Genomic DNA, 23,545 nt, shown 5'->3' with positions numbered 1-23,545 from the left:
GTCGAAAAATATTATATATATTTAGGCAAGTAATTTCAAGTATTTCCTTGAAAGGGATAATCCCCGAGGTCGTTCGAAGTAACTTTTTGCTTGGCGAAAATCTGTTATGTTTTAAATTTCGTGCTTTTTTCAGTGTAGCCAGAGAGAAAGAAAGAGAGAGAGAGAAAGAGAGAGAGTAGTTTCCAGTCGAAGTTCCCACCAGTTCCCACTCCCACTCAGTGCTCCGATTTCCGATATCGTGCAGCATTTTCCGTATGATGGATGGCCGCTAGAGGCGCTTGCAGCCTCAATAACGTAAGCTTCTCGATAAAATGAGGTACCTTGAGCACCCCGCAGAATTTGAAAAGATTTGTATGATTTGATTCTGAAAAATGAATGTATAACGTGTATATTTTGTATTGTGTATTACACAATACAATCTCATTCGCATACGTATGGTTCCTGGGGAACCATGCGCCGTCTGGCGGTGGCCAGAGAATTACAACTCATCTGCCTCCAAATTTCAGCATTACAGAGATGCTAAGTCGGCACACCTGTATAATGCACCGTGATTCCTATATCCATGTGTATCCATGGTTCATAACTGTTCATAACTGGTTCATAACCGAACGAAACATTCGAAATAATAATAACATAAATCTAGTGTAAATATAATGTTCGTAAACTTCGTATAACTAGTATTTTTCTATGATTGCACAAGAAAAGTGCAAATCGTCGTATACACAATCTTCCTGTTATGTGTCGCGTCTTTATTTGTTTGAATTGCGAGAAATGTAACTGTGCGAGATAATATAGTGTTATTGTTATAAGTACAACATTGACGTATCTCTTGTGCACAGATGTTTACTTACAATATTGTTCGAAACTTTTGTTTTGTAATACGCGCTTACACAACCATGCATCATGGAAAAAGAATTAGGAACACAGAATGTGAATGATCGTTATCTTGCCAAATCTTGTAGCGATGGTACCGAAAGGTAAATTTACTACTGACATGTGATATATAATTATTTAAGCTATTAAAACTATCTTAAATAATGTACATACAATACATTATTGTAAACTGAAGGAATGTGTCCGTCAGTTGTCATGGTATAAAAACCATTTTCTGTGCATTTTAATCGACAGTGCTAACCTAAACATTGTCTCCATATTCTATCCTCATTGATTGTTTCGTTCACTTCTAGTCGCGTTAATGAATTATCGAAACTTTTTATACATTTCAGAATCGTTAGCTTCGAAAATAATTCGCCGTTAAAACTACCTCCCGAACGTTTAGAGAGGAGGAAACAATTTTGGGCTGACTTTTTTGTCAAGTACACAAACGAGGTATGAAAAATTTTATATGTAGTTTCTTCGATAAGCAATTCTTTTGTACTATAGAATGCACATATATAGTAAAAATTGTACTGTGCTTGATTGCCGAGTCTCTTCGGACATAATATATTCGTCTCTTAATAATAATAACAATAATAATACTGTTATTATCAATTACTTGATGTTTCAGTCATTAGCAGAGAACGAGACACTTTTAAATGATTCTTGTGCCAGCAGAACTCATAGAAAATCATTAAGCTTCATACAACATTGGATAAATACTGGCACCCTGCCTTATAAAAGTATGCAAGACATAGATAAACAATCGGAACAATATCATGCGAAAGAAACATCAGAAAGTTCTTCCAGTAGTTCTGTTGACACAGCTGCGTATATTTTGTCAAATATGAATACAACTAATAAGGTAGATGCTATGGCTATCTTAGAGGGAGCAAAACACAGCGCTTTACTAAACGTCGAGTGCCAAGATCTAGAAAGTATGGAAACGATAAAACTTAACGAAGACGAAATGTATAGAACACGCTGTGGTAATGGAAACTCTGTACAGCATAACAACGAAAGTAATAGTTCCATGATGCCTTTGTCCGAAACTGAGAATGTTGTAATATTTGAAAGAAGCGTTGATCCTAAAGAAGATGCGACACAGACGCAAAAACATTTGCATGCGCATACTAATGACATTACAGCATCTAAATCTACTTATAATAAACTGTTTACTGAGACATTGATGCACTTAATTTCCAAGACTACGCAAAATTGTTCGTTACATACAGAAATAAATGAACTTTCGCAAACATACACGACGGAAGACAATTCTACTTCGCCAAACAATTCTACAAAATTAAGTCAACGTAAAAAGTTGTACAGTGGTAGAGACTCACCTGTTGACATTCTTTTTACGAATCCCAGGAGCACGCAAATTATACCAAACTCAAAACGATATTTGCATCCAGCATTAGATACCGAGCATAATGTTAGCAGGAATTCTAAACTTCTCATCAAAAGAAGGGCACGAAGAATGAATATGTATCGGATGAGTTTCGCGTCTCATAGCATGTTAAGTCTTGCAAGCAAAAATACACGTAAAAAAACGTACAAAAGAAAAAATTCTTCCAAGGGCACTGTGCTGAATGTAAATGGAGTGAAAACTCAAGAAACAAAACCTACTTGCATCGAGGCTAATAATACTGTTATAGAACAGAAGAATCGCAATATGGATAGTTCTCTAATAATTAGTAATAGAAGCGAATTTGGTGATTCGGTAAAAAGTGCAAATGAATTTAAAAAACCCGACAGTACTGTGACAATATTCAAGAAACCAAAATTAATAGCTGATTCGAGGAAAGTATCGAGATCAGACTTATCGAAACACAAGAAGTTGGATGAAGTTACAACGCTGCAGAACTTAAACCCAGTAGTTTGTTTAACAAAATTATCAGAGATCGAAATAGAGAAGTATAAAAAGCTGAAAACTTTAATCAACAATTTATCGAATCCGGTAGTTCATTTAAACCAATTGTCCAAGTCCGATATACAAAAATACAAAAAGGCGGATAAAGTAGTCAGAAATGTAGAAAAAACAATGACAAATCCAACAGTTCGTTTAACACGGCTATTGGAACGTGATATTAAAACCATCGTGTCGGATACGAACCAGAGCGAGCTAAAGGAAAATAATTTATTGTCTGAAACTAGCCGGATGCAAAAGAATGGTACAAGTATTACTAAAAATACATCGCATTCTCAAGATATCTTAAATAATTTACTACAGAATAACAATATCATTAATTTGGCCGAGGATTCAGATAGCAATCAGAGCACTCTCTTAATCCATGAATGTGAAAATCCTAATTCGAAAAAATTAACAGGCAATTTGAAAAGTGCAAGTAATGTCCCCCTAACAAATAAATTAAAAACAACCGACAATAAAATTCGCAAAAATAATACAATAGTCTCGCTAAATAATGCTACCGATAAACATCCCGATAACGGTATTCGAGAAACGAGAAACTCCCAGAGAAATAAAGGAATTAAGCCTAATAACGAAAATAGATGTGGTTTAAGTATTAGCAAATCGAACAAAACAAATAATATTAATAATAATAATAATCATAATAATATTGATTGCATAGAAATTATAAATGGTATGCCAGAGGTATCGATTTGTTCGTACAAGCACAATAATAGATTTCATCCTGACGAGGTAGAAGTAATGTACGAAAATAATTGCAAGCGAACTAGAAAACCCAAGTGTGATAAAAAACACAACTTCCTTATGTTGCGCGATGATAGCGATGAATTTATAAAACTTATACCGAAGGACAGACCTAAAACTTTTAGAAATAGTTTAGAGACAGATACAAGCGATACCGAAGCCAGTTGCAATACAGTTACACGCGCACCAAGGTCTCAAAGAAGTCCAATGCTTCGTCAAAGTTCTGTAAAATGTACGTTTAGAGACTGGAACTTCAGAAGCCGAAGTATGGAAGTCATTTCACAGAAACAAAAGAATGCGAACGTTGGAAAGACTAATAAGAGGCTAGATATAAATTATTTACATTTTCGAACGAGATTCGATACAGATTCAGAAACGTCATCGTGTTCCTAATAATTTATTGTGAATCAAGAAGTATAATAATTAGACTGCAGATCTTTATGCATTTATGAAGAAATTGGCTGGGTGAAATATAAAACAATAAAAGATCAGAAGAACGCTTGTAACGCTGTTTTTAATACAACAAAATCATTAAGGGATGAAATCAATTTTAATTTTATTCCTGCTGCTCACAATTAATGCAGGACATTTTCATTTTGCATAAAGATCCGCAGTCTAATAATAATATATAATTTAAATCTTGAGAGAATAAAAATCACTACAAAATCGGCAGAAAAACTTCCATTTTAAAATTGTTTAATGTTAAAGCATCGGTAAATTTTAAATACATGTAAGTTAACATAGTATTAACATAGTATTAGTAGGGCCCGTTCTAGGGGGGGGGACAACCCGGGCATTTGCCCGGGGCGCCAAAATTTAGGGGCGCCATTGTGGCTTTGGCTGTAAGTGTGAGAAAAATATTGATGTTTTAAATATTCAATTAATAGAAAATTTCAGACTACCCTTGCCAGACAATTTTGCTAAAAAAAAAGGTCATTTTGTTCAGCGCGGTGCTTAGTGCTTAAAAAGGGGCGGCAATTTGTTTTTTTGCTCGGGGCGTCGTAACCGCTAGAGCGGGCCCTGGTATTAGCCGTTATTGTAGGTACCATCTTGAAATTATTTCACAATAATTAATATTCACTGTTTCTAAGAAAGATAAAAGAAAGATTAGTAGTTGTATTATTAGTATGTACACAAGAAAATGCAAAAGCAACATGACGTGGAACAATTTAAGTTCCAATGTATTTCCAGTGTAGCTGAGCGTGTTGCTCAGTGTGCTATAGATACGAAGTTTTTTAAATGACTATGTTTTAAATTGTACAATACTTTTAACTACTTTTAACTATACATGTATTTATAAATAAGATATATAATTTTTTACTAAGAAGTTGTTGTTACCCTATCTATTTTATTTACACTCATTAATCGATCTTATTTTTATTATGCAAGCGCTTATTATTAAATTCAATTGTAATTGTTGTTTTCACGAACGAAACATTTTAAAATCACATATTTATTTGCAATTCTACATATATTTCTTAATTTCTTAGTTTATACAGGTTATTATATAGTTTATTATACATATATAAATATGTACATTATTCTACATGTACATATATTTAATATAGTAAACAGACTACAGATGTTTATGCCTAATCGATTATAACATGATCAAAACTGCCCTTAGAGGTTTTTCAATGACTATCGAAACATTCGGAAGCTGACCAAGAAAAACATCTCTGAGTAAAATTTCAACCCTCTAGCTTTCCCGCGAGGGTAGTTACAGGTGGTTACATGGTAAATTAGATTTTGCGCTTTTCCGTGCATTTTCTAGTCGTTGATGCGTTATTCTGAAAAATATGTATGTATATACTTACATACTAAAAAACGTTTGTTAGTAAACAGCGGACTCTGGATAACTGAGACCCGTGGTAACTGATGGGACGATCTGTTGATCCATCCCATGAACAATTGGGATCCGGCTAATCAAGGTCCTACTGTACTGTACTTTTCATCCAGATTTTCAAATGTACATTGTTCTTTATACGTATACAAATAAATACGATTACAATATTTAAAATAAAAGTACTACATAGTGTATATATATATACATATATATATATTATATTTATTCTGAAATTGTATGTACAAAATTTTAATGTCAGTAAGAAATCCATACAATATTTATATACAGAATACAAAAAAAATATCTAAAACTGACACAGCTTTTAATAAATTAGATAAATAAGAAATTTAACAATAATATACAATTCACAGATTGTTATTATTACATATTATTATTATTATTCTGAATTGATCTCTGATCTTTTCTAAAATTATCACATATAAATTTAAGTCTCTTTACATTTTGTAGGTCTGTTTCTATAACATTTTGTTGGTCTCTAAAGTATAAGCAAACCGTTTTTATTATTTTTTTATACATTCTTCGATCTTCTTGGTATACGCGTATAGTAGCAATTATCGTATAATGTTATATACATTTACGACTACATATAAATAACACTATTTACAGTGAAAATCTACACAAGTTTAGTAGCTAAGGCAGTGACTCAATTATTGTTTTGTTCACACAATATTAACTTTAAGCTGTGATCGAGTAAGAAATCTTCTAAAATTTTTTAGGCATCTGTAATACAATATACATGTACGTATATCAATGTATACATATACTTACACGCAAACAGATTTTTATAATATCTATCATTCCTATTTGGGATTTTCAAATTTCTGTAGTAACTATAATAATTACATATTCTGTTAACTAAGTACACTGTACCAAACGTACATCGATTCCAGCAACGATATGTAAAACTCTAATTTCCCTCTTTCCTTGTTTTTGAGTTTCAAGGTTTCCAACTGAGAAAACTATCCTGTATAACTATCTGTTTGAATATGCTGTGTGTAATAGTTTGCGGTATTTTGCGATTCCGTTGCGCTTCAAAGATATACGAGACTTTCTCTCTTGCTTCGCTACGCGAAATATCACCTCTAAGACCGAGCAGTCTAACAAGATGATCTTCCGTCATATCTGGGTATTTTTCTACCAAGGAGTGCAAATCAAGAGAAAGAATTTCAGAATCTTCGCAACGTAATACTTCGGCAAGACGTTTGATTATTTCAAAGGGAGAATTGAAGTTTCCTACTTTCGGTGCTATTCTATCGAAGAAGTTCTTTAGCTTATCTGCTTCTGTCATTATCTTCGAAGTACACGTCAGACATTCGTCGTACGTTTTCAACGATATCTTTCGTTGCAGCATAGCGGAAATGTAACGTTTCGCAATGAGGTTTTGCGCCTCTGTAATGACATACTCAAAACTCCTAGGGGATAAGTGGTTGTAATCCTGGAAGTAATCTTCCAAAGTTACACAGACAGTCTCCACAGGAATCGGAGATGATAACCACTTGGGAGTTATCAGATCTTGGAATTGTGATTCTAAATCTAGGAAAGATTCTTCTAGTAATATCGCTGCCGCTTCGTTGCGTAATTGCTGATAATTAGACAGCAGATTTTCAAATTTAACAGTGACATCTCCGCCAGTATTTGGAACCCAATAAAGTTGTTTCATTTGCTGAGCTAGCTCTGTAAACTGTAAACAATTATTAACAACTGTAATCATATGATGCGTGAAGTACGGTACTTGACTTCTGTCCTCGAAATGTTTACTTTTAAATTCCGATATTGCTTGTCTGTACATAAAGCCGTATTTAATAACTTGCTCGATGCATAGAATCAGCGCTTGAGCTGTCAAGTCGGCGCTAATCGTTTTTGTTACTTGAAGATTCTGATCGATCATTTGAAAAATTATTACAGGCGCCGCGGTATGATAGTATGCCTCTTGAGCGCTACTTTCTGGCAATGTGCCGCTCCACCAATCAACCTTTTCGGTTTCCAAAGTTTTCCTCATCCAATCCTCATAGTTTTGGCACATATTCTTCAAATATTTCTCCTGGAGATCGTTTATAATCTCGGGACTCAGCAGCGGGCCGATATCGCTCGTATCGATATTCAGTTCTGTATGTTGCATCAACTCTGGTCCTGTATAGGTGTTCATAATCCAGGATAATAAAGATACATATTCGTTTCCTTCCAAGCCGTTCGCAATTATATCTTTCAAATGCTGCGAGAGACTTGTGTGATACATTTTAACGCAAGTTCTCACAATGTTCCAGCAAGGTGGGAAGCAGGGTTCGCATAATGTTTTAGCGACTCTCAAGTCTTCTAGAATTAGGAGCCTCGTGAGTTCCAAGTATCTAACTAGCCACATTTTGTTGTCTACCCTTTCTTCGACATGAGTGCATTCGATTCTATTAGCTATAGACTTTTCGAGAACTTTCATAGCCATGTCTTTCCATCGTTTAGGCCTACCCGGTGGCATAAATCCGCTCTGTTTATGTCTCTGAATAGCAAAGTGATCCGCCTTCTCTTCTCTCTCTATAATTCTTAACGCCGTCACGATAACGGTAGGTTCTTTTCTAACGGTATTCAAGGTACGACTCAATACTAATCTGATTTGTTTCTCCATCAGCTGTGAAAGCATTTCGACGTCCTCTAAATAAGCTTTCAACATAATCGTGTCGGCTGGCGATTGATTCGGAAGTTTATGAAGCTCGTAAAGCAAATCGTCTCGCGAATTCTCAAGATCCATAATGCTCTGATGAGCGTGTAACAATTTTCCTTCGTTTATCCATTGCTTAGTCTTCTCAACGCTGTCAGGCACGGTGAACGTATGCTTCAAGTTTTCTTTGGCGGTAACGTATTGAGAATGACGCATGTTCTCCTCCTGAACAGCTTGTAATTTTCCATTCAATTCGGGAACCTGACCGAATAGCTCGTTTATCTCGTTTAGCTCCTGCTTTACCGAAGCGATACTTTCCAAAGAACTCTCGAGTTGTTCGAAGCCCACACGTACTCCATCTAATTGACTTTGCATTGCAGTTTTGAGCATGGTTTCCACGGAAGCTTTTTTCCGGCTTATTCTACGTTTGTACATATCAATTTTCTCCAATTGACCTGGACGTTGCAACAAATTCGACACATACTTGGTCGCTCTCGCTTTCGCCTCTTCCTCTAATTTTTGTAGGTCTTCCATTTTTAAAGCTGTTTCTGCTAATCTACGTTTATATTAGAAAATTGTTGATTAGAAAACTGGGAAATAACGTTTCCGAGTAAATTGAACAAGTTTAAACACAGTGAATGTGTGTGTGCCAGATTATTTTGACATTTGCGCAACTTTGGTTAGGTATTTTAAGGTGAATTTACATCGAACAGTTTCTCGCGACCATAGACTTATATATAGACCCCGTTCAGACGCGGCGGAATCTGCACGTTTTCGACCGCGCGATTTGAACCGCGCGGACCTTATTCACATTGGCGTAAATGGATGCGTCCACACTTGTCCGCGCGGCTGCCGCCTCTGAACCGCAGGAAATCAAATCCGTTCTGTTTCCGCGCGATTTTCATCTTCGTACTGAGCTAAAACCAGCTAAAACTTTGCCCCTCTCCTGCATGTCCGCGCGGTTACCGAATCGAAAACGCGCGGATTCCGCCGTGTCTGAACGGGCCTTCAAAAACAAAAATCGCGCGGTCGAAAACCCGCGTTTTCCGCCGTGTCTGAACCACTGATATATAAGGCCCGTTCAGACTCCTCACTTTCATTGGGCGAATCTCTCCCCACCAACTCGTCAATTAGAAAGAGAGCGCCTTACGACCACAACAAGCTCTCTCTCTCTCACTCTTTATACCCCGGCTGCCATGGCAGGCTTCAACGCTTCGTACAGGCCGCGCAGTCTATCTCTATAAGTCTATGGTCGGAACATCCAAACATATGTACCACATATGTACCTCTGATATGTATACTTTTCTACTTTATATATTATGTAGAAGAAGTAGAAGAAGATATACGACATACGAAAATGAATCGATAGACTCTTTCTTTGTCGCTCTTGTGTCCCTCGTTCGTTCACACTTCTCTCTTCTTTTGGAGTAGAAAGCAAACAGTGTTGTTTACAAAGTGTACGTGCGAATATCGGCGAATGTATCCTATTTGATTTCTATAACGCGTTTGAATTATATTATGGCTCACGGAACAAACGAGGAAAATTTGGGTATCATAATGACAGCGGGGAATGACAACAATGACAGTCTCGCGTCGAAAGTGAGTTATACTATTCGAATCGACAATGTTTTTCTACTCTTTGGCGGTTCGTGTGAAAGATTGCATGGTTGAATTTACAGGAAATGTTGGAGAAACGATTGCAAATGAAATCCGAAACCGTCGAGTCCTTAAACAGGGAATTACACCAATGTAAATCGCAACGAGATCAATTCAAGTCAATGGCAGAACAGATGCAAGAAAAATTTGTACAGTTGGAGTGGAAGCTAAACAGTATACAAGATTCAAGCGGGTAAGACAATTTACATTTTCATTGTAATACCGCTCTACACGATATCATTAGGATGGAATTAGAATGAAATTTGTTACAAAATCAAATATTTGTTGAAGGTGTTACAGTTTAGAGAACCACTTGAAGAATCTAGATTCTTTGATGGAAGCTTGCGAACAGAACAAATGTCTGAAACTGCAAGTCTCGACTTTAAGACGAAAATTAGGAGAGTGCGGAGCCGAGGTTAAACCGCGCGACACCCGATGCGCTCCTGTTGTTCATCAGAGGGAGGAGATGATAGAACAGTTGGAGAAATTAAATGTTAAGGTAATTCTACAGGGACATAAAATACTAAAGCGATAGAAAAAAGCAGTGTCAATCGTTGATTTCAAGAACGCGATGCGTGGTATATTTGTTTTTTCAGTGTACACAGTTGCAAACAGATTTACAAACGGTTTTAGACGAGAAACACGAACTAGAAATGGAGAGGGACGCGTTTAAATGTAAAGCGCATAGACTGAATCACGAACTATCGAAGGCATTAAACGCGTCCAAGCCGGTGGACGTAGATGCTCTTATCAACGAGAATAGGTAAAGTTCTGGGTATTGACTTGAAATGTGAAACAATCAAGCGTCAAAGCGTAAATGCATTGGGAATTTGTATCGTTTCAGGTATTTGCAAGAGAGGCTGCAGCAGTTACTAGAGGAGAAGGAACTTACGAGGCAATCGCTTTCAAAATACAAAGTAAAGATGTACAGTTTTATTTAAACATACATACTTCGATATTTGGCATAGTTTGCCGACTGGCAACTTGCCATCTGTCGTGATCCGTAATCAAATAATGAAATGTTTAGAGTATGCTGGATAGCAAACGGGTAAAAGGATCCGTAAAATTGGGAGCCAATACGACTGCCGGCACGATTTTGACCCACAAGCAAGGTTGGTTGCTTACGCGTTCAACGACACGATAGCGTGTACACCGTATACGAATGCGTATCGACAGTTTGAAATATGAATTTTCAGTGGAGCAGTTGCTGCATCGCGATTCGCACGTACCAGTTCAAAAATCTGCAGCAGCGATGTCGGATTTACGATGTCTGTGCGTGGCTCTGCTGGAAGCATTGAACGATAAAACTTTAGCTTTGGCACATCAAAAGAAAGCGAACAAGTCAGTAGGGTATTTCGTGTAATTATTATCCTTCGCGGCTCACACAAATTGAAAAGAGTTGCGAGTATTACGAAGATGACGATAACAATAATTACAGAATATTGGCATTGAGAATATGCGAACTGGACAGTACAGTGGAATCGCCGTCAACGAAATTATTGGAAGGATACACGAGTGCGAACGTTGACGCGAGATGTGAGTAAACGAAACGAAACGATTTGTCGCGCGTAATCGCTTAATCTTAACCGATCCGTCTCCTGTTTCTGATAGGCGACAAGGACAAAGATATAGCGGAACTCGAAGAGACGACCGCATATCCCGTAGAAAACGACAAAGAGATCCGCGACATCGAATCAACGGACAATAGCAACGGCGCGCAAGCCAACGTTTCTTCTTCGGAAAGTCAAATCATGCATCAGCTGCATTCCATACAGATGAGCCTTCCGAAAAATTTGAGGGTTTTAATTCAAAAGGCGATAAACAATCTAAAGGAGAACGATACGGGGAAAGTGCAGATATTATGTGAAAATATCCATAATTGATTTTCATAAGACAGAACCAAAGATTGGCCGTGCGTTATTTATTGTAGTTTAAACCGAGAAGTAAAGAGTAAAGAGTACCGATGTTCAAAATCCAGGGTCTGTACAATAAATTGCGCCACAGGTATTTTCTTACCTGTTTTGTTAACGTACGAAATAGTTAAAGTTTGAAATTTACACTTGGATAGTAATGAAAACGATAAGGAAAACGCAAGACTAGCAAATTCTTGAAACAATACTCATCTTGCTAGCGAGATTTCGTCTCCTTATGTATAACGATGGAATTCGTTGAGTTTATCAGTGAAATCCAGCAGTTTGCGCAAGGTGTCGACGTTCTCCCAAACACCTCTGGTGCAGAATCGAATTCAATTGGTTCAACCAAGAATCGACGATAAACGTTTCCATAATTTTCATCGAAGCTGATTTTCCTTTCCGTGGAGTGCTCGCACGAGCTCCTTTGCTGAACGGTTCCAAACGTTTTTCGGTACAAACGTACAGAGAAATATTACAGAAATTTGATTACGTTACCGCGTTGTCTGCGTTCGCGCCTCTCCTTCGTCGAACCTGGCGTCCTCCTCTTTTTTAGGGTAATTCAAGTTTGGTTCTGTTGCGCGTATTGGGGTTCGCTGGTGTCTTTTCCGAGCTCGTATCTTACCAGAGGAAATCGATTAGACTCGTAGAATAGAAATTGCGCTCGGTTCGAATCGTTATTTGGAATGGTGATAAAGCACGGTGCACACCTGCCGCGAAAACAATCTATGTTTTCGTTCCCGTTCCGCGTTAGCCCGAGAAACCGATATCCGACGAAGTCGTTGTTCGCATTTCAGAACCTCTCGATACGCCAAAGTCTTGTTAGCGGTCCAAGCTTCGAAGGACAATCCGTTTTCGTTTCGACGCTTCGCCGCGGACCTAAGATATCAGAATCGATTCATGTATTTTTCAGGAAGAAACCGATCGAACATTGGCGAACGCGAAACGATGATAACCTGTTGTCGGAGAAGCGTGAACGAACTTTTTCGGAGATGGTATTCGACGCGTTCTTTGGTTTTCGTCGCTTCGGTATGTTATGCCAAATTTCGATCAAGTTTTCGTCGGTCACAGCTTTATCGTGACCGTCTACTTTGGCAGCTGAAACGTCCTCGACGTTCGTTCTCTGCGATCTGTCACGATTCTCGGAAAGTGATCTTGTTGTTCTCAGATTTTCATCGTTCGACGGATCGATGTTTCGCTCAGAGGATGAACTCGTTTCGCGCTCGAATTTGTACCAATTCGATCTTCGGTGGACCACGGTTCCCGATATATTCTGGAACGAAAGAGAGAGAGAGAGAGAGAGAGAGAGAGAGAGAGAGAGAGAGAGAAAGAGTTCCAGCAGGTCGGCATGAAGGAGAAGCGAGGGTTCGCATTCAATTTAGATTGTTGCCAGAGTTACCTCGTTTTCTTTCCGATTAGTATCCTTCGGTGCGGACCATTTCTTGAAATACCATTCTTCGTAGATCATTCGACGAAATTTGATGATCTGTTCTGCATGAAAATTCCAACGTACATAGTACTCTTTCCACGATATAGTTGTACTCGCTGCACTAACCGTTATCTTCGAGCGCTTCGTTCACGACCTGCTTCACGAGGCTTTCCAAATTTTGAGCCGAAACGCTTTTGCTTTTCATCTTAAACGGCTTCGGAACTCTCGATTTTAGGTGGCCGGCAAGCGAAAAGATGCGAACGGGTGGTGATCGGCAAAAATTTCAGAGGGAATTGCGTAACGCGTTTTCGGAACAACGGACGCGCGCAATAAGAAATCGTGACTACGTTTACGACTTACTTCTTGTCAGACACTTGCGTTTATTTGAAACTCGTCGAATCGAGATTCCTTGAACTTTAGATGCGTCGGGTTCGCACAAATGAAAGTTATACGGATATTCATTCGTGTACGCGATCACGTACCGTATTCCATTCCATATAGCGACAATCAGGATATTAATATTAACAACTAGCTTTCGCCCGCGGCTTCGCTCGCACAGGGCACAGGAAACCGTTTAATGCCCTCGGAAATTGATATTGTTTCTCCATAAAACCTTTTAACCCCCCATTAACCCCTTAAATTTTTTAATTTTATGTCATGTCGCCATTTTAAATTTCAAAACCCCTTTTCACCCCCTTAGGGGATCAATTTTTTAAAATGCCGAAACAGGTGTTTGATTAATTATATCAAAGAGCATTAAGACCAAGTATGAAGTAAATCCGACCACGAACAAAATATTCCTCATACAAACTTTGCAATCCCTTTTCACCCCCTTGGGGGTTGAATTTCGAAATATCCTTTCTTATCCCTTGTATAGATCATAAAGGAAACCTCTGTGCAAAATTTCAGTTTTCTAGGTCCAAGGGTTTAGCCTGGGCGTTGATCAGTGAGTGAGTGAGTCAGGACTGTCTTTTTATATATATATATACATATATATATATACAGATAATTAATAATAATAATAACAATAATAATAAATTAATGTTAAGATAGACGGTAACAATAAGAATAACAACGGTAATTGTAACGATAATGATAATTGTTGGCACGCACACGCGCTTGCGATAAAAAGAAAGGAACGCGCGATTCCTTTGTCCACGTCTATGTAGACGGCGCAATTGCCGCCCGGTCTTGTTCGCGATCGCTATTAATCAGATATTGCTTTTGATCCAGTCGGTGTACTCCGTAACGCGCGTATAAACGCCAGGATATCCGGGTTCGCCGCACTTGTTTCCGAAAGAGACGATACCGATTTGAATCCAACGACCATCGGCTCTGAGCATCAAGGGACCCCCAGAATCTCCTTGGCAGGCGTCTTTGCCACCCTGACTGTATCCAGCGCACAAAAAGTTACTGGTGATCGGTTGGAAGTAAGCCGAGTTACAATCTTCGTTTCGCCACACCGGAAGAACCGCTTGTCTCTGAACGGTGCTCTCTTTGCCACCTGTCGACAGATACGTATTCGAAAACGATTCGAGATGATTCGAGAACGACCGAACCGGACAGATTTGTAATACACTCCTCAAAAGAATTAAGGGATCACTTGTGCGAACACGAAAAATTGCTCTTACTTTACGCGATCATAACTCCGTCAAAAATTGCTGTATCGATATCGTTAAACAATGGTTTGAAAGCCTGAAACCTCTAGTTTCGGATGCTCTGTTTCAAATTGTTGTTATGTTGGTATTTTACAAAGTTATAGCGAGATGAAGACAACATTGACGGTTAACAAAAATTTTGTGCAACTTTGGACCATCACACGGGAAGAAACAAATTTTTTTGATAAATCGCGTTAATATCATTTGAAAGGGCTATCTTTCCTGTGTAAAATGTGTGGTTGTTGACTATTGTGCGATTTTTTGTCTTCGATTTATTCAACAATGAAGTAAATGTTGGCTTTTTAACTTTTACTGGCTCCAGAAAGCGAAAAAATTATCGTAGAATCTTGTGCAAAAAAGCAATAGAAAGAGCATTTCTTTCTCTTCAAGGCACTTTTTTTGTTTTTTCAATTTCATTAACATTTCGATATACCAGATGTTTCTGAAAATATGCTTAAAAATGCACAATTTCCATTTTTCTGTTGCAAATATTGCAAAACTATTGCTCAGAAACGTAAAAGAACGACTTTTGAGGCAAACAGCGCAGTAGATTGATCTTTCATCTGACGATTTTGACTACTAAAAACTCCCGTCTTTGCATTATCGAGAAATCAGAGGTGGATGCCCGGACTGGTCCGGACCCTTGCAATCCTCGCGTACGTATACGTGGTCTAGCGGTGTGTGAGTGTTCACGCGCGACCTTCGTCTGCAGGAAAAGGCCCCCTTAACGAATTTTCTCAACGTTAAAAAACGTTCGTACCATAATCTCCCTATTTTTCCCATATTCTGCAAAGTTTCAGCTTTAATTTAAAAAAAGTTTCATCGCTCTACCTCATTTCTATCGAAAGTTCTTTGATTTTGAATCGAGTTTGGTCCCAATTTTCCACTGTGCGCCGCACTCTTGGCCGAACCGACGAAATCTGTGTTAAAATCAAAGAACTTTCGATAGAAATGAGATAGAGCGATGAGATGAGATAGAGCGAATCTTTTTTAAATGAAAGCTGAAACTTTGCAGAATATGAAATAATTATGGAGATTGTGGTACGAACGTTTTTTAACCTTGAGAAAATTCGTTAAACTTGCACAATTTCAAGAAAGTTGTGGTTTTTCAATACCACGCGCGAAAAAATTTTTTTTTAACATGCGACACATAATTTCCCATAGATTTTTTCACGCCAATTTCAAATGTGGACTCAAAATTTGTCTACGACCTCAGGATTTTGCAAGAAATCGATTTTTTCGCTTTCTGGAGCCAGTTAAAGTTAAAAAGCCCATATTTACTTCAATGTTGAATAACTCGAATAAAAAAAATCGCACAGTATTCAACAAACACACAATTTACACAGGAAAGATAGCCCTTTCAAATGATATTAACGCGACTTATCAAAAAAATTTGTTGCTCCCCGTGTGATGGTCCAAAGTTGCACAAAATTTTTGTTAACCGTCAATGTTGTCTTCATCTCGCTATAACTTTGTAAAAAACCAACATATCAACAATTTGAAACAGAGCATCCGAAACTAGAGGTTTCAGGCTTTCAATCCATTGTTTAACGATATCGATACAGCAATTTTTCACGGAGTTATGATCGCGTAAAGTAAGAGCAATTTTTCGTGTTCGCACAAGTGATACCTTAACCCTTCGCACTCGAATGGCGACTCTGAGGCGCCAGTGAAAACTGCCACATCATTATTTGAAACAGTTTGTAAATGATTTAATTCTTCTGTACTCTAGAAATTGGTAAAAATTCAAATGTCGTACGAGAGAACAGGTTTAATTCCATACGAATAGCGTAAAAAAGATTATATGGAATAGAAATCTTCTAGGTTGAAAGATACATCTTGATTTCGGAATTAAAATTGCTTCGAGTCCAAAGGGTTTATTCTTTTGAGGAGTGTATTATAGATGAAAGACTCGTACGTACCATAATAGGTGGTGCCCCATCCGACCACGGTGGGTCTCGCACCAGCAAATCGCTCGTTTCGATAACGCGATTGCGGCAAGCAAATCGGTATCACGTACGGCGACTTTCGAACAGGTCTGGTCAGCTCGAGGACCGCGATGTCGTTGTAAAAACCGACTCTCGAGAACTTTGGATGTGCGTGGATTTGCTTGACCGTATAGGTTTCCGGAGCGGACGGTTCGTCGTCTCTCTCGAGATCTATGTCCCCGAGTCTCACCGTGAATTGTCTTGGCGCGAACCTGTGCACGATACACAAGTATACGTATATGTATATGTACAGCGATCGTTATCGTTATCATATGTTGAAATTTTCAAGTACAGTCAGCGGCAATAATAAGTGGACACCCTTAAAAATCGCATAACTTTTTAGAAATTGGTCCAAAAGACTTGAATTTTTTTAAGATGTTAGACCGGCTAGTTCGCTAGATAATAAGTAAACAAAAATTGATTACGATTGCAATTGGTAGGAATTATACAAGATTTTAAAAAATGATGTTTTGTCAACTTTTTTATCTGGGCCTGTAACGATAATTTGAAAAATGCGTTTTATAGATTTCGGTAACTTATATGCATACTGAAAGTTTCATCGAAATCGGTCAACATTGCAATGAGCTACAAACGTTTAAAGATGATCACGTAAGAAATGAAAATCTGCGACTTTCACCCTTAATTCTTTCATCTTTAAACGTATGTAGCCCATTGCAATGTTGACCGATTTCTATGAAATTTTCAGTATGCATATAAGTTACCGAAATCTATAAAACGCATTTTTCAAATTATCGTTACAGGCCCAGATAAAAAAGTTGACAAAACATCATTTTTTAAAATTTTGTATAATTCTTACCAATTGCAAACGTAATAAATTTTTGTTTACTTATTCTCTAGCGAACTAGCCGGTATAACATCTTTAAAAAATTCAAGTCCTTTGGACCAATTTCTAAAAAGTTGTGCGATTTTTAAGGGTGTCCACTTATTATTGCCGCTCACTGTATACATATAGGATAGCTGACGCAGCACTCACGGTCGTTGGCGTTGGTCGCGCATGCAATGAGCAGCGGTGAGTATATGCCGCGGGCCGATTAGCGAACCACCGCACCAGAATTCGGTGCGCTTCGCGCCATGCAGGTATATCGCTGCCATCCATGGCCAACGTCCTGGCAAGGCTTCCTCGCCGCCGACTACTCGATACTTGCCCGAATTTCGGACGCCGCATTCTACAAACGAAAACAGAGAAGAGAAATGCCCGTCCCCGATCATGTGTCCATGCAAGACGTACAGTGGATAACAAAAGTAAGTTAATACTCATATTTTCAATAATGAAATCACGATAACAGTAATATTTATTCACTTATAAAAATGAACAAGTTGGTTACATATTTAATGGTAATGTTGAAAACAAAATTTATCACGATAATCACAGTGATCTGAAGATTTATCAAGATGTTGATCTTTCTATACTAAATATACAAAATTTGGTGTGCCAAAAGTAAGTTAAAGTATCGTTTAATAACACTGTCCAACACCAAATTTGTTTCACAATTACATTGTGATGGTGGTACTTATGGAGTTTTATGCGCCAATTCCGAATCTGCCCTTAGTTTTTCTCCTAGACGAACAGTTCTTGAGAAACGAGACTTCGAAAAAAAAATATATTTTTCACAATGTAATTGTGAACCAAATTTTGCGTTGGACAGTGTTATTAAACGATACTTTAACTTACTTTCGGCACACCAAATTTTGTATATTTAGTATAGAAAGATCTTAATAAATCTTCAGATCACTGTGATTATCGTGATGAATTTTGTTTTCAACATTACCATAAATATGTAATCAACTTGTTTATTTTTATAAGTGAATAAATATTACTGTTATCGTGATTTCATTATTGAAAATATGAGTATTAACTTACTTTTGTTATCCACTGTATATCGTTACCGCGATTCGTCGATGTAATCTTTACCTTCGTCGTCCTGAATGAAGTTGTTATCGATGCTAGAGACGATCGACTCGGCGGCGGTCACGACGTTCGATTCGGTCGTCGACGGACTCTGTCCACCCGGGAGACCGAGGTGCGGACGCATGGTCGTCGACGTCGACGTCGACGATACAGGAAACAGTGGAATAGGTCGTGGTGTCTGCAGCTTCGTCGGCCGTATCGGTGGTCGTTGGGTGTGCGTACCGACGATTCCATTCGCTGGGATTATACCGATCGATTCGCTAAAAGTTTCAATTGTTCTCAACGGTTGTAGCGCGCGTTCTTCGATCGTCGAACAATAAGGAGGCAACAACTAGTCCAGTCAATAAATACTCATAAGGGGGGTGTAGAGGGAAATGGAAGGAACAGAATTTTTAACTTTGGGACTTTGTTTGGACTAGTTAGGAGGTAAACATACTAAAAATTCCTACTCCTAGGAGGTGAGAGGGGTGCAGGAGGGCTCGTAGAAGGTCCCTTTTTTCGGTTTTCCGCTTATACATATTTCGGAAACTATGGTTCCTAGCGATAAGACCATTCTATATAAAATTAAAGCTGACAAAATGTGCCACAAAATTGATTGTATTCAGTTTCTCGCTATCTCACATAGTTTCCGAGATATCCGTGCTCGAAGTTCTCTAATTGTGAAAAAGAAATTTTTGCCTCACGTTTTTTACCTTATGTGACTAGCTAACTCTTCAGCACAATTAGTGAACTTTGAGCGCGGATATTTCGGAAACTATGCGAGATAGTTCTCCTAGATGTTTACCTCCTAACTAGTCCAAACAAAGACCCAAAGTTAAAAATTGTGTTCCTTCCATTTCCCTCTACAACTTTTCGTTGACTGGACTAAACCTCTGCGACGACTTACCTTGTGATTTCGGTCTTGTCGGTCAACGGGCAACAAACGCCCGGGACAAACAGGCTCTTGAAGCACAGCGATTGCCTGAGTTTGGTCAAATCCAATAATAGTTGAGGGCAGTTGCTCAGATCCTGACAGTTCCCCGAAGCGCCGTCCGCCGTGGTGCAACCGGACGACGACACAGACAACGAATCTTTCTCTCTGTTCGCGATCACCTCCGTGGAGAATGTGGACGGAGACGGAAGCGGAGACGGAGACGAAGACGGAGATGAAAATGGACCCGGATCCGGGCTCGTGGACGAGGAAACAGTCGGAGAGGTTGAGGCTGAATACGAAGTCGGGGAATCAGAAGAAATCGCTGGGGTTCGCAGGGGCAGCGCCACTCCGCGAACCAACGGCGCTATGCTATCCGTCACGTTGCGACCTAAAGAATACGTGGAAAAGAAAAACGATACGTTATGCGTTATCGAAATCGAGACGCCTAGAAAGAAGCAATCTCGTCCGTATACGCATCCGTGAGATATCTACCGAGAATATCTAATTTAAAGATGCTTTCGGCACTACCGTTTCGATCAATTAATAAATATAGCAATTTTGCAAAAAATTTAAATTTCCGTTTTGAACCTTTTTGAAAGGTAGAAATTTGCGTGTACAAGAAAAGTTAGGAAAGAACTGAATTTCTTGCAAAATTGCTATATTTATTAATTGATCGAAACGGTAGCGCCGAAAGCATCTTTGAATTAGATATTCGACATCGATAATTGGGATTATTCTACCGAGAATGTTCTTCGAGATGGTGTATATGGCCGACGGTAATTCCTTCGGTGGATAATTCGAATTCTCCACGCCCCTGGTCATGTTGACGATGTAGCTGCCGACGGTGTTCAAGGCGCCCAGAGTTTCGCTGATCGTGATCAACGGATCTGGCTCCTCGCGCCTCGAAAACTCTGCCCTGACCAGTTTCCCGTGGTCTCTGGTCTCCCTGCGGAAAGCTCCGGGGATGGAGGATCTTCGGGGGTCATCGAAAACTGTTCGCCGCCACGGCTCTATCCTCGCGATCGGTCCCGCGAACATCGGCGAGTTCGGGATCCCGTATCTCGCTGCTGAAAACACGGACACGAGGGCGTACTCTATCAGTTGGAAGCCTGCAGAAAGACTGCGCGCCACTCACCCGTCCATCGGTTTTACGATTTACGAAACGGATCCACCCCGTGCGTACGTGTTTCTTACTTACGGTAATTGTATCGCGCTACTTCGTCGTTGTAGCACCAGGAAGTCGTTAGCAAACTCCATATCGCGCAAAATTCTGAAACATTCGATCGGCCGAGTGAACGGCCGTTTACTCTTCGTTCCCTTACTATACTAGCCCAGTCAACGAAAAGTTGTACAGAGAAATGGAAGGAACACAATTTTTAACTTTGGGTCTGTGTTTGGACTAGTTAGGAGGTAAGCATACTAAAAGTCCCGACTCCTAGGAGGTGAGCGGAGTGCAGGGAGACACGTAGAAGGTCCCCTTTTTCGGTTTTCCGCTTATATCTCGGAAACTATGTGTCCTAGCGATAAGATCATTCCATACAAAATTGAAGCTAACAAAATGTGCCACAAAATTGATTGGATTCAGTTTTTCGCTATCTCGCATAGTTTCCAAGATATCCGCGCTCAAAGTTCACTAATTGTGAAAAAGAAGAGCCTTATTTGACTAGCTAACTCTTGAGCACGATTAGTGAACTTTGAGCGCGGATATCTCGGAAACAATGCGTCCTAGCAATAAGATCATTCCATACAAAATTAAAGCTGACAAAATGTGCCACAAAATTGATTGAATTCAGTTTTTCGCTATCTCGCATAGTTTCCGAGATATCCGCGCTCAGATATCTACGTTCACTAATTGTGCTGAAGAGTTCTTTTTCACAATTAATGAACTTTGAGCGCGGATATCTCGGAAACTATGCGTCCTAGCAATAAGATCATTCTATACAAAATTAAAGCTGACAAAATGTGCCACAAAATTGATTGAATTCAGTTTTTCGCTATCTCGAATAGTTTCCAAGATATCCGCGCTCAAAGTTCACTAATTGTGCTCAAGAGTTAGCTAGTCAAATAAGGCTCTTCTTTTTCACAATTAGTGAACTTTGAGCGCGGATATCTTGGAAACTATGCGAGATAGCGAAAAACTGAATCCAATCAATTTTGTGGCACATTTTGTTAGCTTCAATTTTGTATGGAATGATCTTATCGCTAGGACACATAGTTTCCGAGATATAAGCGGAAAACCGAAAAAGGGGACCTTCTACCTGCCCCGCTCACCTGCTAGGAGTAGGAACTTTTAGTATGTTTATCTCCTAACTAGTCCAAACAAAGTCGCAAAGTTAAAAATTGTGTTCCTTCCATTTCCCTCTACACCCCCCTTATGAGCATTCATTGACTGGACTATTCGTTCCCTTACTTCTTTCCTTCGCGGATAGAGTGATCGAATTGTCCAACGATCAAGGATCGACGACAACGGCCGACGATCGTTGCGCAACAATACGGGGTTTTTACGTCGAAGAGGACGACAGCTTTCGACTCTTCCGAGAAACGCAATCAATGACGCGCGTCGGAGGACCGAGTCCACGATACCGATTTTTCTCCCCCTCCCCTCAAGAGGACCGACTCAATTCCGATCGTCTTCGTTTGGCGAACGAGAGAGAAAGAGAAAGAAAAGTCGCGCGAAGGGTTACCGAACGAAAAGTCTTTTCAGGATGAGTTGACGCGCACGAACTTTATCGACGGTGAAAGTTGCCCGAGACGAGAAAGCGCGCCTCTTTCTTCCGTTCACTGATTCATCGTCGATTCATGCCCGACCATCGTCGTTTCGCCACCGGAGGATCTCGAACGATCCGACAATAACAAGAACAGCGCCGATCGCGTCGAAGAAATTTGAATTGGAAACACGCGAGAACCGATTTCACCGACGTCACCGAACGTTTGTCGTTCGTTCTAGCTTTCGGAGACGATCGTTAAAGCAATCGTTTAGCCCGCATCGTGCGGGCTCGCGGAAGGATCAACGATCGAACGTACATACGTTTGCGTTTCTAGGTAAGCGCATAAAGCGCGTTCGAGAGGTCGGTGACGGTGACGGTGGTAGCGCGTCGAGACAAGCGCCCCTTTCAAAATTGTTCGCGCGCGCAATTCCAATGGTCTTGCCGGAAAAATTTCGTTTCCGTAGCTGAAATTGTTTTTCTTCATATCGTCCGGACGAGGAAACGAAGCTTATCGAAACATCGACTATCGATGAACGTTCAACGACGAGAGCCAACTTACCGAAGAGAGCGACGGACGACAGCATCCTGCAGCAGAGTTGAAACGTCAACGATTCCCATTCACAGACATTCCAGATGGTTAGCCGTTACCACTACTGATGCCTGCGAGGAGACGCACGGCCTCAAACTATTTCGATAGAGTTGTTGGGTCCGCGTCGGTACCGTCGAATTCTTCATCGTCTATCGAGCTCCGACAGCGGGACAAAGACGGACAGAGAGTACGTCGAGGAGCAAACGAGAGTGTGCGTTACGCGCGTATTGGAAAGAAAGAGAGACGCGTGGTATAGAGACAGGAAAAACCAAATAGATGAGAAGAGAGGGAAAAGACAGTGGAAGAGAGGTTTCGGAGGGAGGAGGGAGGGACGATGGGAGTTGGGAGGTCTGAAAAGACCGAGACCCAATCGAAGAGGTGGCGGAGGCCCGTACCTGATAGAAAAGGAGGAACGGATCTGAAAGATACGAACAGAGAACGAAGGTGGAACCCGTGCAACACCGTGGGTGCTTCGGAGCCGAAGCTCGGTCGTGCGACGACTGTCCGTGGAAAGACCTCGACACACTTTGCTTTCGACGGACTCGTTCCCTCACTCTCTCCGGTTTCTTTTCCATCTCGCCTTTCTTCGCTCGACGATCATCGTCCCTGACTCGCCGCCTCGACCAAGGGAAAGTGTTCCCTCCCATCGGTTATTGCTACCTGTTGCTCTTTCTTTCCACTTTCGGATCGTAGG

General features: G+C 39.8%; 4 protein-coding genes across 6 annotated transcripts; 2 read left to right on the top strand and 2 right to left on the bottom strand.

Annotated features, from left to right (window-relative positions):
• The first annotated feature begins 460 nt into the window (after positions 1 to 460).
• Positions 461 to 4,660, top strand: LOC143216707 (uncharacterized). The gene is made up of 3 exons (XM_076439999.1): positions 461 to 977; positions 1,227 to 1,329; positions 1,508 to 4,660. Exons 1-3 carry the CDS (start codon positions 904 to 906, stop codon positions 3,944 to 3,946), a joined length of 2,616 nt encoding a protein of 871 aa, XP_076296114.1. The 5' UTR covers positions 461 to 903; the 3' UTR covers positions 3,947 to 4,660.
• Positions 4,661 to 4,720: 60 nt separating this feature from the next.
• Sec6 (Exocyst complex component Sec6) lies at positions 4,721 to 8,637 on the bottom strand. The gene has a single exon (XM_076440000.1). The coding sequence runs from the start codon at positions 8,602 to 8,604 to the stop codon at positions 6,358 to 6,360; it is 2,247 nt and encodes a 748-aa protein (XP_076296115.1). The 5' UTR covers positions 8,605 to 8,637; the 3' UTR covers positions 4,721 to 6,357.
• A 688-nt stretch (positions 8,638 to 9,325) lies between these two features.
• On the top strand, positions 9,326 to 11,763 carry LOC143216797 (coiled-coil domain-containing protein 149-like). The gene is made up of 9 exons (XM_076440212.1): positions 9,326 to 9,669; positions 9,750 to 9,919; positions 10,018 to 10,225; positions 10,323 to 10,489; positions 10,571 to 10,643; positions 10,754 to 10,838; positions 10,923 to 11,067; positions 11,165 to 11,262; positions 11,338 to 11,763. Exons 1-9 carry the CDS (start codon positions 9,589 to 9,591, stop codon positions 11,607 to 11,609), a joined length of 1,299 nt encoding a protein of 432 aa, XP_076296327.1. The 5' UTR covers positions 9,326 to 9,588; the 3' UTR covers positions 11,610 to 11,763.
• Positions 11,764 to 13,313: 1,550 nt separating this feature from the next.
• On the bottom strand, positions 13,314 to 23,473 carry LOC143216796 (proclotting enzyme). 3 transcript variants are annotated; one of them, XM_076440210.1, is made up of 8 exons: positions 22,822 to 23,473; positions 20,753 to 20,824; positions 20,295 to 20,618; positions 19,528 to 19,942; positions 18,645 to 18,901; positions 17,706 to 17,898; positions 16,646 to 16,923; positions 13,314 to 14,569 (listed from the first exon to the last, which is right to left on the bottom strand). In XM_076440210.1, the coding sequence occupies exons 1-8, from the start codon at positions 22,844 to 22,846 to the stop codon at positions 14,277 to 14,279; spliced, it is 1,857 nt and encodes a 618-aa protein (XP_076296325.1). In that variant the 5' UTR covers positions 22,847 to 23,473; the 3' UTR covers positions 13,314 to 14,276. The 3 variants fall into 3 exon arrangements, with proteins under 3 accessions (XP_076296325.1, XP_076296326.1, XP_076296324.1); XM_076440211.1 differs by lacking the exon at positions 22,822 to 23,473 and adding an exon at positions 21,965 to 22,096 and having other exon boundaries at positions 13,315 to 14,569; positions 20,295 to 20,621; XM_076440209.1 differs by having other exon boundaries at positions 13,316 to 14,569; positions 20,295 to 20,621.
• Positions 23,474 to 23,545: the final 72 nt, after the last annotated feature.

Source organism: Lasioglossum baleicum, chromosome 16 (assembly GCF_051020765.1).
Source record: "Lasioglossum baleicum chromosome 16, iyLasBale1, whole genome shotgun sequence".
Classification (NCBI taxonomy): domain Eukaryota; kingdom Metazoa; phylum Arthropoda; class Insecta; order Hymenoptera; family Halictidae; genus Lasioglossum; species Lasioglossum baleicum.
The sequence above is the reverse complement of the archived record's forward strand: the minus strand, read 5'-3'. Positions and strand labels throughout refer to the sequence as shown.

Bases quoted from the DNA above. Each gene is read 5' to 3' on its own strand.
- LOC143216707 (XM_076439999.1), top strand. From the start codon at position 904: ATGGAAAAAGAATTAGGAACACAGAATGTGAATGATCGTTATCTTGCC. The intron at 978-1,226 runs GTAAATTTACTA...TATACATTTCAG, and splicing joins TGTAGCGATGGTACCGAAAG to AATCGTTAGCTTCGAAAATA. The intron at 1,330-1,507 runs GTATGAAAAATT...TTGATGTTTCAG, and splicing joins TTGTCAAGTACACAAACGAG to TCATTAGCAGAGAACGAGAC.
- Sec6 (XM_076440000.1), bottom strand. From the start codon at position 8,604: ATGGAAGACCTACAAAAATTAGAGGAAGAGGCGAAAGCGAGAGCGACC.
- LOC143216797 (XM_076440212.1), top strand. From the start codon at position 9,589: ATGGCTCACGGAACAAACGAGGAAAATTTGGGTATCATAATGACAGCG. The intron at 10,226-10,322 runs GTAATTCTACAG...TTGTTTTTTCAG, and splicing joins TGGAGAAATTAAATGTTAAG to TGTACACAGTTGCAAACAGA. The intron at 11,068-11,164 runs GTCAGTAGGGTA...CAATAATTACAG, and splicing joins CATCAAAAGAAAGCGAACAA to AATATTGGCATTGAGAATAT.
- LOC143216796 (XM_076440209.1), bottom strand. From the start codon at position 22,846: ATGCTGTCGTCCGTCGCTCTCTTCG. The intron at 20,622-20,752 runs GTAAGTAAGAAA...CCGTGTTTTCAG, and splicing joins AGTAGCGCGATACAATTACC to CAGCGAGATACGGGATCCCG. The intron at 16,924-17,705 runs GTGAGTGCTGCG...TATCGTGCACAG, and splicing joins CGCGACCAACGCCAACGACC to GTTCGCGCCAAGACAATTCA.